Source organism: Balaenoptera borealis (genome assembly GCF_965194805.1).
Source record: "Balaenoptera borealis genome assembly, chromosome: 12".
In the NCBI taxonomy this organism is placed as follows: Eukaryota; Metazoa; Chordata; class Mammalia; order Artiodactyla; family Balaenopteridae; genus Balaenoptera; species Balaenoptera borealis.
The window spans coordinates 74,097,614-74,112,745 of record NC_138869.1 but is presented as its reverse complement, the minus strand read 5'-3'; the positions used below and the strand labels follow the sequence as shown (position 1 = coordinate 74,112,745).

The window sequence follows — 15,132 nt, the reverse complement described above, 5'->3', positions numbered from 1 at the left end:
TTCGATCCCTGATTGGGGAACTAAGATCCCACATGCCGCAGGGCAACTAAGTCCGTGTGCCACAGCTATTGAGCTCATGCGCCTCAACGAGAGAGCCTGCATGCCACAAACTGCAGAGCCCATGCACTCTGGAGCCCTAGCTCCACAACCAGAGAGAGAACACCTGCACACCACAACTAGAGAGAAGCCCAAGAGCCGCAACAAAGAGACCACGCACTGTAACAAAAAGATCCCTCTTGGTGCAACGAAGATCCCATGTGCCACAACTAAGACCCGATGCAGTCAAGAAATAAGGAAAATAAATAAATTAAATAAATAAATATATATATATTTTTAAAATTGAAATGTTCTATTATATATGTACTGGCGTGGAATATTATTTGTGGTAAATTGTTTAGAAAAATAATGATACAGAACTCTATTCAAAGTGTGATCTCATTTTTGTATAAACAAACAAAATCTACAAATGTACATAAGAATAAAAGTATCTGCTTCGTTAAGAGTTAGAGGAACATATTTCAACTGTTAACAGTGGATTATCCAAGGTATTGAGAATAAAGAAGATGAGAATGGAGGTGGGGAGGGGAGTGTTTACTTTTTAATTTATTCACATCTGTGTTGTTTGGAATTCTTTTCATAAACATCTATTTTTATAATACTTCACATTTTTAAAAAAATGTTTTAAAAAAACTTAAAAAATTTTTGTATCAGAAACTAATCTCTCTGTGTGTCTGATGGTTTGAAGCCCTATTTTAGAAGGAAACATTGCAAATAATGCAAATAAATATCCCTCCACCTGAAGAAGCTCCTTAAAAATTACAATACAAATTGTCTCATACTTGGAAGCATCAGTTGTCACGTGTCACAGATTGTAGGACGAGATAAGAATTAAATCTAAAGCTGCTATCTGAAGGAAATCATTACATCTTATTTGAGTGGGCTGATAGTAATAGTGAAAAGAAAATGTGTACCATTTAAACTGATGCTGAAGGTGTGCAGATATTTTCAAAACAATGTGAGGAAGATAGATTTCTGCTGTATGATGATAGTTAGCATAATAGATACTGATTGCCATTCTTACACCTTCCTTATCAAGAGTCTTATCCCAACATAGAGGGGATCATTTCCATTGATTCTATATTGATGCTCTAGATACAGGGTAGGGGAGAGGGAACACACGGCAGAATAAGAGTTAAGAATTGCCCCATGATATTGACCTGCGTGAGCTGCTTGTATATTTTGGAGATTAATCCTTTGTCAGTTGCTTCATTTGCAAATACTTTCTCCCATTCTGAGAGTTGTCTTTTCATCTTGCTTATGGTTTCCTTTGCTGTGCAAAAGTTTTGAAGTTTCATTAGGTCCTATTTGTTTATTTTTGTTTTTATTTCCATTACTCTAGGAGGTGGATCAAAAAGGATCTTGCTGTGATGTATGTCATAGAGTGTTCTGCCTATGTTTTCCTCTAAGAGTTTTATAGTGTCTGGCTTTACATTTAGGTCTTTAATCCATTTTGAGTTTATTTTTGTGTATGGTATTGAGTGTTCTAATTTCATTCTTTTACATGTAGCTGTCCAGTTTTCCCAGCACCACTTACTGAAGAGGCTGTCTTTCTCCATTGTATATTCTTGCCTCCTTTGTCAAAGATAAGGTGACCTTATGCGCGTGGGTTTATCTCTGCGCTTTTTATCCTGTTCCATTGATCTATATTTCTCTTTTTGTGCCAGTACCATACTGTCTTGATTACTGTAGCTTTGTAGTATAGTCTGAAGTCCAGAAGCCTGATTCCTCCAGCTCCGTTTTTCTTTTTCAAGGTTGCTTTGGCTATTCAGGGTCTTTTGTGTTTCCATACCAATCCAAAAATGGGCAGAAGACCTAAATAGACATTTCTCCAAAGAAGATATACAGATTGCCAACAAACACATGAAAGGATGCTCAACATCACTAATCATTAGTGAAATGCAAATCAAAACCACAATGAGGTATCACCTCACACCAGTCAGAATGGCCATCATCAAAAATCTACAAACAATAAATGCTGAGGAGGGTGTGGAGAAAAGGGAACTCTCTTGCACTGTTGGTGGGAATGTAAATTGATACAGCCACTATAGAGAACAGTATGGAGGTTCCTTAAAAACTAAAAATAGAACTACTGTACGATTCAGCAATACCACTACTGGGTATATACCCTGAGAAAAGCATAATTCAAAAACAGTCATGTACCACAATGTTCATTGCAGCACTATTTACAATAGCCAGGTCATGGAAGCAACCTAAGTGCCCATCGACAAATGAATGGATAAAGAAGATGTGGGACATATATATAATGGAATATTACTCAGCCATAAAAAGGAATGAAATTGGGTCATTTGTAGAGACATGGATGGACCTAGAGACTGTCATACAGAGTGAAGTAAGTTAGAAAGAGAAAAACAAATATTGTATATTAACGCATATATGTGGAATCTAGGAAAATGGTATAGATGAACTGGTTTGCAAGGCAGAAATAGAGACACAGATGTAGAGAACAAACGTATGGACACCAAGTGGGGGAAGCGGGGGTGGGGGTGGGATGAATTGGGAGATTGGGATTGACATATATGCACTAATATGTATAAAATAGATAACTAATAAGAACCCGCTGTATGTAAAAAAAAAAAAGGGTGAGAGAGACATGTACCACAATGTTCATTGCCGCACTATTTACAATAGCCAGGACATGGAAGCAACCTAAGTGTCCATCGACAGATGAATGGACAAAGAAGATGTGACACATATATACAATGGAATATTAGCCATAAAAAGAAACGAAATTGAGTTATTTGTAGTGAGGTGGATGGACCTAGAGTCTGTCATATAGAGTGAAGTAAGTCAGAAAGAGAAAAATACCGTATGCTAACACATATATATGGAATCTAAAAAGAAGTGGTTCTGATGAACCTAGGGGCAGGACAGGAATAAAGACGCAAATGTAGAGAATGGACTTGAGGACACCGGGAGGGGGAAGGGTAAGCTGGGACGAAGTGAGAGAGTAGCATTGACATATATACATTACCAAATGTAAAATAGATAACTAGTGGGAAGCAGCTGCATAGCACAGGGAGATTAGCTCAGTGCTTTGTGACCACCTAGAGGGGTGGGATAGGGAGGGTGGGAAGGAGACACAAGAGGGAGGGATATGGGGATATATGTATGCATATAGCTGATTCACTTTGTTATACAGCAGAAACTAACACAACATTGTAAAGCAATTATACTCCAATAAAGATGTTAAAAAATTAAAATAAAAAACAACAACTGAATATCCCAGCCATCAAAATGCCTCACCTCCTTCGAAACAAGCACACAAGTGATAACAAAGTTTTGGGGAGTCAGATTTTTTTACCTTTTCTCCATTCTTTAGGGTTATTGGAAAATAAATATATATTATTTAATCTAAATTATTTAAAAAATCTTTCCTCCTAGATAACTTGATAAAAATAGCCTGAATAAACATATTAGCACATATATATGTACTCACAAAAAGACAAATACTGTATGATACCACTTATATGTGAAATCGAAAAAATACAACCAACCAGTGAATATAACAAAAAGGAAGCAGATTCACAGATACAGAGAACAAACTAGTGGTTATCAGTGGGGAAAGGGAGGAGGGGATGGGAAACATAGGGCTAGGGGATTAAGAGGTACAAACTATTCTGTATAAAATAAGCTTCAAGGATATATTGTACAACACAGGGAATATAGCCAATATTTTATAATAACTGTAAATGGAGCATAACCTTTAAAAATTGTGAATTGCTATATTGTACACCTGTAACATACAATATTGTACATCAACTATACTTTAATAAAAAATCAAAAAAAAAAAAAAAAAAAGAATTGCCCCATTGTGCTCATAAACTAATAGAGGAGCCAAGGTGCTGTGCAGACCCTGGAATGCCATGTAGACAGTATAAGCACACGTGATGCCACAAACTAAACCAGGACTTCATGAAGGGGTGGATGTTCCCTCCAAAGGCAGGTGTTTGTTTTCTATTTTTCTTTGTTTTAGAATAGGAAAAACGTGAAAATCATTGTAAGCAGAGGGGAAAGAGTCAGCATGGAGAGGTGATAAGGAGGGAATTAATCAGGTAACCCTGATAGGAGCCTGAAGAGAGCCTAGGGGAGAGGTTGGCCATGAGGAGGAGGAAGGATAGTATCCAAAATATTTAAAAGAAAGAAGAGGACCTGAGTAGTAAGACAGAGACTCTGAGAGGTGCAGGAAAAGGAAGCCGAAGGAGCCCCCTTGAACAGCTTTGACTTTCTCGGTCTAGTGAGAAGCTGCATTATTGATGGAGAGTGAAAGAGTAGTGGCGGGCCTGAGGCTGTGGAAGGATTTGGAAGAGCCACTGTGAATACTGTATGTCAACCAGGAATGATTAAAAGGGTTTGGAGCATCACTGAGGTCCCAGCTCAGGCTGAGTAGCATGAATTTTTTTTTTTGAATTTTATTTTATTTATTTTTTATACAGCAAGTTCTTATTAGTCATCTATTTTATACATATTAGTGTATATATGTCAATCCCAATCTCCCAATTCATCACACCACCACCCCCCCCCGCCTCTTTCCCCCCTTGGTGTCCATACGTTTGTTCTCTACATCTGTGTCTCTATTTCTGCCCTGCAGACCGGTTCATCTGTACCATTTTTGTAGGTTCCACGTATATGCATTAATATACAATATTTGTTTTACTCTTTCTGACTTACTTCACTCTGTATGACAGTCTCTAGGTCCATCCACGTCTACAAATGACCCAATTTCATTCCTTTTTATGGCTGAGTAATATTCCATTGTATATATGTACCACATCTTCTTTATCCATTCATCTGTCAATGGGCATTTAGGTTGCTTCCATGACCTGGCTATTGTAAATAGTGTGAGTAGCATGAATTTTTAATGAAACTAATTTTTAAAAAAAAACAAAAACTTTTTCACTACTCTCTGTAGCAATGTTGCAGCTAGGCACAGGGGCATAGAAAGTCAGCTTGGCTAGAATGCATATTTTTTAGAAATCAAATGATTATTGTATTGAAAGCTGCATGTGAAAAGTCATTGGAAATTAGTCAAATAATTTCATCATTTCCAGATTTCACTTTGTCAATTTGTTTCTTCCCCCTTGATGTTTATAGTCAAATCAGATAACCATATTTTCATAAGGAAGTGAGAACAATATCCCGTACTTCAAATGTTAACCAACAAAGTAATGTCATTAGAATTTCTAAAGTTTCTAGGTCATAGTTGATTCTCATACATTATGTATTTTTAGGCTGGAAAAACGAATAACATCCTTTTTGGAAGACCAGGATCCAGAGAGTAAACTAGAGGTTGGCGCTGATATGCGTAAAATTCATCACTGTTTCCATTATTTAAAGGTAAATTTAAACATTTCCACTAGTAGAAGCCATTGTCTGCCGTGTTCAAACTGTAATAAAACTTTCCTTGTTGACCAACTCGAAATGTTTAGGACCTAGCTTCCCATGTCTAGAACAGTATGATCTTCGAATCAATGCTGAGAGGATCACTGAATTTCTTCAGAGGTTGTATCTTACTTCCCAGTGAGTAAGCTCAGACCATGGGCTTCTAAAGCTTTTGCCAGGAATCTCTACCTTCTACACAGAATAGTTCCGTGTTCAAAACCTACTTATTTTGAAGCTATATCAAAAGAATTGTGTCCTTCATTTTTCTGCAGCAGCTTCAGCCTTAGGTTTTCCTTTCATGATGACACAATGGCAATATTGTTAACCTCTACTTCTGCCTGACTTGTAATTTGGCATACTTCATTAAGATATTAGACGTTTGTTGTGAGTCTGCTCTGGACCAGGCGTAGGGAAGACAAAGTTGAATAAGTAAGTCATGGAGAAGACAAATATGTAAAGAATAATTAGAATACATGATAAGTAGTTTTTTAAAAAGTGTGAATTAGTGGTATGGGGTTATGGAGAAAGGGAAAGAGTTCAAGAGGAGAAAATGTTTGAGCAGGAATTCCCTGGTTTAGGGAAGCAGAGATAAGATAAGGGGGAGGGGAATGAGGAAGGAGGACAGAAAGAAGACAGGCAGGAGGAGCAAAGGCAACTGCATTGCAAGTCAAGGAGTCAGAGGAGGACACACACGCCTGATTTGTGCAAGGCATTGGTAAAGGCGAAAAGAATCAAAGAAACAAAGACATTTGGAGTTGAGGTATGGACGCTAAGCTCTTGTTTCATCTTTCAGAAACTATTGAATGACAAGAAGATCCATGGAACAAGCATAGCCTCCTCTGAAATCAAAGATCAGAACAGTCAAGAACCATTAAAAGAGGAAGAATATAAAAAGCTACGAGATATTCTACAGCAGAGGGACAATGAAATCAGTATCCTTTCTGAAGTGATTAGAAAGTCTTCTTCTACTGGCTTGAAGCGGGGAACACTTAGCTGTCTTCCGCTAACCACACCACCCAGCTCCCCACCCAGATTCCAGCTCACATTGCTTCTTTCCATTTAGAAGTAAAATATCCCTTCGGCAAACACGTGGTAGCAACTAGTAAAAACCAGAGTTGCTATAAAAGAAAAAAAAATTACTTTGTTTTTAGGCAGATATAGTTACTATTATGGGAGATATTTCAGTTTATTGAAAAGCATGGGCTTTCTTACACCATGTCTCAACATTAAATTTCTTTTAGTATATTTTTTGACTACTCTGCAGTGCTCTTTCTGTTTTAATCCTGAGCCAGTAAAGTTAGCTGGTTATCTTTAGCTAGCTGACCAGACACTGGGCTGACCACAGCCTCACCATGGCCCAGAATCTGTGGCTGGTGTGTGGGTGAAACTCAAATGATGGCTGAGAAATGACAAATGGTATTTAGCTTATGAAGAGCAGAGATTGATTTAAATGTAACTTTTTGTTTAAAAGCCAGATCTATTGCTTTGAGTTCCACTTACAAATGTGTAGATGAGTGTTGGGGATAGAAGTCTTACGGCTCTAGGAGACAGCACATATGGGTGCTAAAAATGGTTAGCAGCCCACGGGAGCTGCCTCTCTTACAGACCAGGTGATTACTGCTAAAAAGCCCCTATTGGGTGGTTAGACCTCAGGTCTTCCCAGCATTTCTTCACTATTGTTTCTTATTTTATCTTTCAAGCTTCTTGCAAAAGATTTGACATTTTCATTACATTTGCAGGCTTTACACATGCACAAGCAATGATTTCAGTCAGTTCTTTATGAGCAAATATTTTTGTTCCTTTCTTAAAAATTACTAAAAGACATTTTAGCTTTAGCTATTGTGCAAAATTCCTAAAAATAGCCTACATGAAGGAAATCCAGTAATAAAGAGGTAAAACCAAACCAAATATGAGGTAGGCACTCTGCCTGATTAACTTCAGTCTCTAATTTTAGTTGAGTATTAGCAGACCCTGTATGTCTGATTCAAGTGAGTTTGAGCTGCTTTATTATCCGGCCAGTAACAGTAGATTCGACTGTGCATTACACTCCCACACAAGCCCTTGTCTCTGAGCACTGCCCACAATGTTGTCACCCTTGCATTCCTTTTCCTCTCTCCTACCCTATCCATCTCCAGAGATGGTCCCAGCCTAGACCTCAGTCCTGGCCCCAGCCCCAGTCTGAGCTCTGCTTCTTTTCCTGGCCTTGATCCTAGTTTAGGATCATCTCCCCTAAATACTCCTACCAACTCCTTAATCCCCTTCTGGGCTTATGAATGTCTGTGTGTATGGGAGGAATGAAATGAGATATGACAGAGAGGGAACAGTCTAGGCTGGTTCATATATGTTTATTTTGAAAAGGGAGTGAGAGAGAGACATACATCATTCTTCACTGGTAAATCCAGGTACCGCTGTCCATGTGGGGCTGCACTGGATTCTTTACTGACTGTGAACAACTCCAGCAGGGTCCCCGCCTTCTGGGACTCATATTTGCAGTGAGGGTGTATGGGAGGCATGGTGAAAAGAGCACTGAACTTAAAGTTCACACCCAGGTTGAAGTCCTAGCTCCTCATCCGTTATCTCTGTAACTACCCGGTGAAGCTGGTTCTCGCCAGCGTCGCAGTGCTGAGCAAAGTCGGTAAGCTGCCTTATGGCAAGTGCTCTGAGCGCTGTAGAGTGTTAGGTCGTGGAAGATAGGACCCCATAGACAATGGGCAGACTCAGAAGAAGGAAAAAGAGCATCTAAGATGTACTCGTCACAAAGCTTACATTTATCAAGGGCTAATGACCAAGAAAGGCTCCTGAAATTTCATAGTATCTCACAGTCAGGTTGGAGAATATTTTCATATCTTTTTTGGTAGAACCAAGAAAGCCAGGACACTGATAGGAGGAGTGAGAAAGATACAACTTAGAATAGGAGAAAACGTGATAATACTTGAGCTCAAGAAAAGATAGTACTGCAAACAAAATGACAGTGAGCTGCATGGAATGTTCTTGGAAAGGGAGGGAAAATGGTGTCATTTCAGTGACATTATCAGTCTGAATAAAGTTCAGACATCCCTTCACAAAACACATAACAGGGTGACACTTAGTCCCCAGCACTGCACTTGGCATGAGCAAAGGCCCAAGTGAAACGGGAGTGGGAAGGGGGGCAAGACAAAGGAAAGGTGAGAGGAAGGGAGGCAGCAGAGAAGCTGCATCTCTACTGTGGCCTTTATGAATATAAATCAGATGAAGACCATAGAGGGACTGCCCATTATACTTAGAGCAACATTCACTCTTCCTCCTCCGGATTAGGCGGCCACACGTGGTCTTGCCCCTGCCCAGCCCCTGGCTTCGTGTCTTCCTCCCCCACCCCGTACGTGTTAGGCTGCGGTCAACATTGGCCTTTCTGTCATTCTTCTAACACCCGGTTTCTCGGCCTCAACACTGCTGCCACTGGGGCTGTCCTGGGCAGTGGAGGGTGTTGAGCGGCATCTCTGGCTTCTACCCACTGGACACGAGTAGTAGCACCGACCCCCCCACTCCAGAAGGACAACCCAAAATATCTCTAGGCGTGGCCAAGTGTCCCGTGGGTGGTGAAATAGCCCCTGCTTGGGAACCACCGCCCAGCTCATTTCTCCTTAGGGTTTCGGCACTCGCCACTTCCTCTGCTTAGATGCCCTCCCTCTGTCTGGTTCTTGTTGTCATTCAGATCTCAGCTTAAATGCCACTTTAAAAAAAGCCTGTCTTGAGGCTTGAACCTTTCTTGAGCACGCAGTGGAGAGCGGCCACTCAGTCACTCTTGACTTTTTAAAAATAAGCATTCTGGCACTTTTACCCTCTAATGTCGTGTATGTGTGTGTGTGTGTGTGTGTGTGAGAGAGAGAGAGAGAGAAAGAGAGAGAGAGAGAGAGAGAGAGAGAGAGAGAGAGATCTGTCTTTCTCCAGTAGGACATCTGCTTCATGAGAGCAAGAAACCAGTCTGCCTTTTCCTCTTTCTATCTCTGAGCCTAGAATACTGTACTGCCCAGCACATGGTATAAGCTCCAATGAGTATCGTTGACTGAGTGAAGGAAAGGACGTTGCCATGGCCGTGCACAAAACAGTGAAAGTGTTTGATGGTCTTGCTAATCATCCCCACACAGCGGAGTAGGGGAGCTGGGCAGAGCCAATGCCTAGACACCACAGAAGTTGTGAACACCTTTGGTAAATACAAGCTTTTTTGAGGCGAAGAATGGAGGCCATGTCAGGGCATGCGAGAGAAAAACTGATTGTGCTTCCAGACATCACCAAAAAGCTGAGGTCAAAGCTGGGGCGGAGGATGGAAGTCAAGTGCATTCCATGTTACCTGCGCAAGAACGAGTGTACCTGGATGCCCCCCCCCCCCCACTCCTTTCTACTTAGCAGTCTTCCCTCCCACGCCACCTTCGTGTTTCCTCAGACTCCTGTTTTAATGAAGCCATCTCTAGGGCTGGAGAAAGCCTTGAATTCATCTCACTGCACATGCAGGTAGAGTTCTGAGATTCTCAAGAGGGAGTATCGTCTTTTCTCTTCGTGATGGCAGAACCCCTTAGAGTTCTCGACATCTTGAACCTGAAAGAACAGTGAAGTAGGGTAGAAAGGAGTGATTTTATCACTCAGCATCAGTGCTCCTAATAGATCTAAATGGCCCACAAAATTGGCATTTTAAAATGATATATCTTGGGCTTCCCTCGTGGCGCAGTGGTTGAGAATCCGCCTGCCAATGCAGGGGACACGGGTTCGAGCCCTGGTCTGGGAAGATCCCACATGCCGCGGAGCAACTAAGCCCATGAGCCACAACTACTGAGCCTGCGCGTCTGGAGCCTGTGCTCCGCAACAAGAGAGGCCGCGATAGTGAGAGGCCCGCGCACCGCGATGAAGAATGGCCCCCACTTGCCGCAACTGGAGAAAGCCCTCACACAGAAACGAAGACCCAACACAGCCATAAATAAATAAATAAATAAATAAAATATTAAAAAAAAAAAAAATGATATATCTTTACCAATAATTCACCTCTTTTCGGTGAAATTAGAGGGACCAAACATTAGAGACTTTTTAAGAAAGTGACTTGAAGCCCCATTCGAATGTACACGAAAGAAGCATGTGCTGGACATGGGGGTGCTCTGGCCACCAGAACTGACTCGGCTGACCTGCCAGCTGGCGGGGGGGGGGGGGGGCTCTGGCGTCCTCCCTCCCTCCCCATCCTGCTGCCTCCAGAGCAGCTTCCTGCATTAAAGTCCTATTTACTCACAGGTGGAGATGTAGCTCCACTGTCTACTACTACCTGGTGTTCATTTTCCTTTTTATAAACCCTTTCATAAAAGTTTTAAGTCCGAATTAGTTTAAACTCAGAAGATTTTAAAGACCTTTGGGTTTGCTAATTTTTCATATAATGGTAATGGTGCGGTATTGAAAGCCCGGCACCCTCCTAAAATGATCCATCACTGTATCAAGGACCTCAGGAAGGTGAAGTCTTTCTTTAGTTCATCTTTACTGCATGACAAATAGCAAATATTATTGGGAATATTAATCTCATTTGAAAATGAGTGTTTTGATCATTATAATCTAGCATGAGTTACTAAATCCTTAAGTCAAGTTGTAGATATTTTGGTAAATATGTTAAAGAAGGAAAAGAAGAAAGCTCAGGATGCCCTCCACTTCTCCAGCATGGACAGAAGTGAACTGAGACGCTCCCAGAGCTCCCCCTTCCCACCTGGGAACCCGGAAGGTCCGAGGATGTTGCCACCCTCAGCTCCCACTCAGGCCCCAGACTCCAGCACTTCTCAGTACAGATCCAGTTTGCTCCACGGAAAAACAGGTCAGTTATATTTATTTATATACATAAACTATATAACTGTAAATAGAAAACATAGGCTGTCAAATAATATATCCATATAAAAAGTAAACAAACATGTAAATGATTATAATTTTATTATTATATTCATCATCGTAAATCTCATCATTTTTAATATGACTAACATTTCTTGAAGTTTTGAAGTTGTAGTAGAAGCAGCTGCAGCAACGATAACACAAAACCCCAAGTAAAGTATATCCATCCTAAAAAAAATATTCATTCTCCATAATGGAATGCAATGTAGCATCCTTTAGTTTTAAATGTACAAGGACAAAGGCTCTCACAATATACTTGTTAGAATTAATTTTTTATAACTATCAAATCTCTTAAATGCCAGTTTCTAAAGTTGATGACTGAACTGAAAACACAAAGTGTGGACTGTCACAGAGGCTGAAATAGAGGGTCCAGGACAACAGCAGAAAAGTTAACTCTAGAGAAAGGAACAGAAACGTTCCTCCAAGAGAGGAGGGAAAGAATGATCATCACTAACGTGATGAAACACTGTTTATTTCTAAATCTAAATGAGCTATCTGCAGCAAAATAATTTTAAAATAAGATCACAGTCTGCCTTAAAGGACAATAAATACACACAATTTTGTCAGATAATAGGATTGACAGGGTCGGACTAACACTGAGCCACCTTCCCCACGTGTAGCCTTTGATAAGTGTGTCGGTACTGCCACAAGAGCAACCACAGAACCATGCTAGAAGCCCAGGTTGGTTTGTGTATGTTACTCTTTCTATTAGACCAGCAGAGCATGATGTATAGTTATGTGACGAATGCCTTTCTCCTGAAGACACTGAGGAATCTGAAGTATGGAATGTACTAGAACAAAGGGGTGAAGAGCTTCCCTTTTGGCAACATAGGTTGAAATTTTCCATGTAAACATTTGTTGGGACGGACAGCCTGACATGTGTGGTTTTCTAAAGGCTCTAGCTTGGGAATAATTAAAGAGTATGGTGTGCATTAAGAAGGACACTGTTTAGTTAATAAAGACAAGACTGAGAAGCCTGGAAGTGTATTTTGTGATGTTATATCCCTTTATCTCTTAATTCCAAATCTCCTTGCTGTGAATATTTCTTTAGCAACACAGTAGGATAAATTCAAAATCCCAGGAAACAAAAATGCTATTTTTACCATTGATCGTGTTGGCTGTAGACAGGGAAAAGTGATCATTCTTCTCTGTGATCGTTTTCCATACCGTATTTCTATACTGTCTTATGGGTAACAGCTGGTTGGAAGAAAAGAGGTCCTCTGGTTTGGTGAATTCATTAGTTCAACCATCATATTTTTCATTCCTTTTTTCATTCCATATATATTTATTGAGTGCACACTTTGTTCTAGGTACTGTGCCGATTATTATCATATGTCTAGAGCTTTACATAGTCGTTACATGTACCAGGTACTATTCAAAGTTTGCTACCTGAATGAACTCATCTAATCCTTATTCTGTAAGTTCTTGTTTTACCCCCATATTATAGATGAGGACGTGCACGGACCAGCACAGTCCCTGACCTCAGAGCACTTACAGACTAACAGGGAAGAGAGCCTTGAACAATTAATTGCAAAAGTACACCTCTGTATGACTGGGGAGCACACACCAGGGAGGCTCTACCTCAGGTTAAGACCAGGAAGATCCAAAAGGGCCATGAGAGTAGGGGTGTGGCTGGAAGGAACATTGCAAGCAGAGGAATCACTTCAATAGCTTCCAAGGCCTTTGTGGTGGAAAGGAGCATTTTATGAAGTGAAAAAGGCAGGTGTGGTGGGATCCGGGGAGTGGGAGGCCGGGAAGACAGGTTGAGTGACATGCGTAGAACAGATGGCAGAGGACGCAGGACAGGACGACCCTTTAGGAGGCTGTTGCAGTCCAGTAGTCCCAGCCAGAGGATGGAGATGATGAGAGAGAGGTGGGAGATCAGAAACACTCCAGGAGGTAGTGTGAGCAAGGCTTGGTGACTAATTGGCTATGGCGGGTAAGGGTGAGGATTGGTCCCCAGGTCTCTGGGTGGCTGGTGAGGCTCTTCACAGAGGTGATAAATGGTGCCTCCCATGGCCCAGCGACAATTGGCATCATTGGCTGTAGAGAATACAGCACTGGTGTCTCTGCCGAAATGAAACGTTGCAATCAGTTCCTGTGTTAGAACTGCATGCTCATGATGGAAGGAACTCTCTTTACTGGCCTTTTCCAAAGACACACACCATTGTGCCTGTGCAGAAATGGCCTCTGATATCACTGCCCAGCCCCTTGCTGTATGCCAGACCTTTTCTATTTCTATTTTTTTCTTGCCCACACCATCTCCCTTCTCATAATTATTCTTCCCCATAGTATCTCATAATCTCTCTCCTAACTCATGATTATAGTTAACTTTTTCAGTAACTCTTTTTGTCCCTTGATATTGCTATTGAGACAGACTGTAGTTTTGTTTGGAGGATGAGCTAAGTTCACTTGAATAGAAAATCACTGAAAAAATAATGGAAATTGTTTGCAAAGTCCAAGTACAAATGAGGTAAAAGAGTTTTGGAGAAAAGCCTTATAGCTGAAAGGGTTTTAGAGTTGTTTTCACTGTCATTGGATATAGTTCTAGCCATGACTTCAAGTAGGAATAGGCTCACAAATGGACTGATAATAATCTAACCATTTGGAGGAGGGATTGATGGGGGATTGATTTTATTTTGGCAAAACTACAGTTAGAATAAAAATTGCTGCGGGTGAATCAGTGCTGCAAAGCAACACGTAATGGGATAGTTTGTTGCAGTGTTTAACATCTTAGTAGGTGATTAGGCTTATATTCATGCACTGTTTTATATACAAGAGGCTTGTGTAAACTATACCAAATGCAAAAAGTTAATAAGCATGTTGTTTGGATGGAAAGTACTACTGCCTTATGTAGGTGTTGTCAGATTCTATTAACCATCCCTGTCTTAATGCAGAAAGCAAGTCAATTTGACCATCTTCCACTCTGAGACTGTTGTGGAAAACTGTTTCCTCTTCAGTAACCCTCCCCCTTTTTCTATTCACCCCCACTTTAGGCTGAAAATGACTTCTTTCAAATTTCTTGTGTGAAAAGAAAATGAAACCCAACTCGTGGTACCCCAGAGAACCCCACCCCCAGTCGTTGCATGAGGCGCCCGCCAAGACAGAGGGAGGTTAGGGGCTTCAGGGCCTTTTGTTGTTTTGGAGGTTAAATGTCTGTTTCAGTTTTACTGGAATAATGACAGGGATTGTTCAATCCCACAGTTTGCAAAGGGTCATTCATATTGTTCTCTTTAAAATAGAAGGAGTATTATAGTTTGGGGTTTTTGTTGTTGCTGTCTTGTTGTGGGTTTTTTTTTTTTTTTTTTTTTCTGTTTTACTTCTCTGGCTGCACGTTCCAAATAGTTACCGGAACCAGTCAATATTCCAGAAGTCCCTCATGCCTCACCACTTCCTTTAATGGTTTGAGATGCTAATGGAACCCACTCCTCACAGGTGACGTCATTGGCATTTAAAAAGTGACCTGAAAGCCAAAGCCACGGCCTGGAGGCTCCAGACTCTTTTCTGTTACTCACTGAGGGAGAATTTGTTGAATCCTCCATATACGCATGGAGGGGCCCAGGGTACGTGTTGACGGAGGACTGAGGTGAACTGAGAAATGCTCTCTGGCTCTGGGAGCTTAATTTAAATATTGGGGCCTGGTTTAGTACCCAAAGAGCAGAGAATAAAATAACAAGCGCTATAAGCAGGAACTACAAGACATGCTACTACAGGAATTCAAAAGAGAAGGGAAGAGTTTTAATTAGAAGATCAGGAAAGACATTACAGAGCAAGCAACATGGA

The 15,132-nt window shown here is 40.9% G+C and overlaps 1 protein-coding gene across 1 annotated transcript in view; it reads left to right on the top strand.

Moving 5' to 3' along the window:
* Positions 1-15,132, top strand: part of KIF6 (kinesin family member 6) — a 403,702-nt gene that overhangs the window by 189,324 nt on the left and 199,246 nt on the right. Inside the window, exons 11-13 of the mRNA XM_082347818.1 lie at positions 5,310-5,415; positions 6,254-6,392; positions 11,063-11,278. Coding sequence (XP_082203944.1) covers positions 5,310-5,415; positions 6,254-6,392; positions 11,063-11,278 — 461 coding nt within the window. The remainder of the gene's footprint in view (positions 1-5,309; positions 5,416-6,253; positions 6,393-11,062; positions 11,279-15,132) is intronic.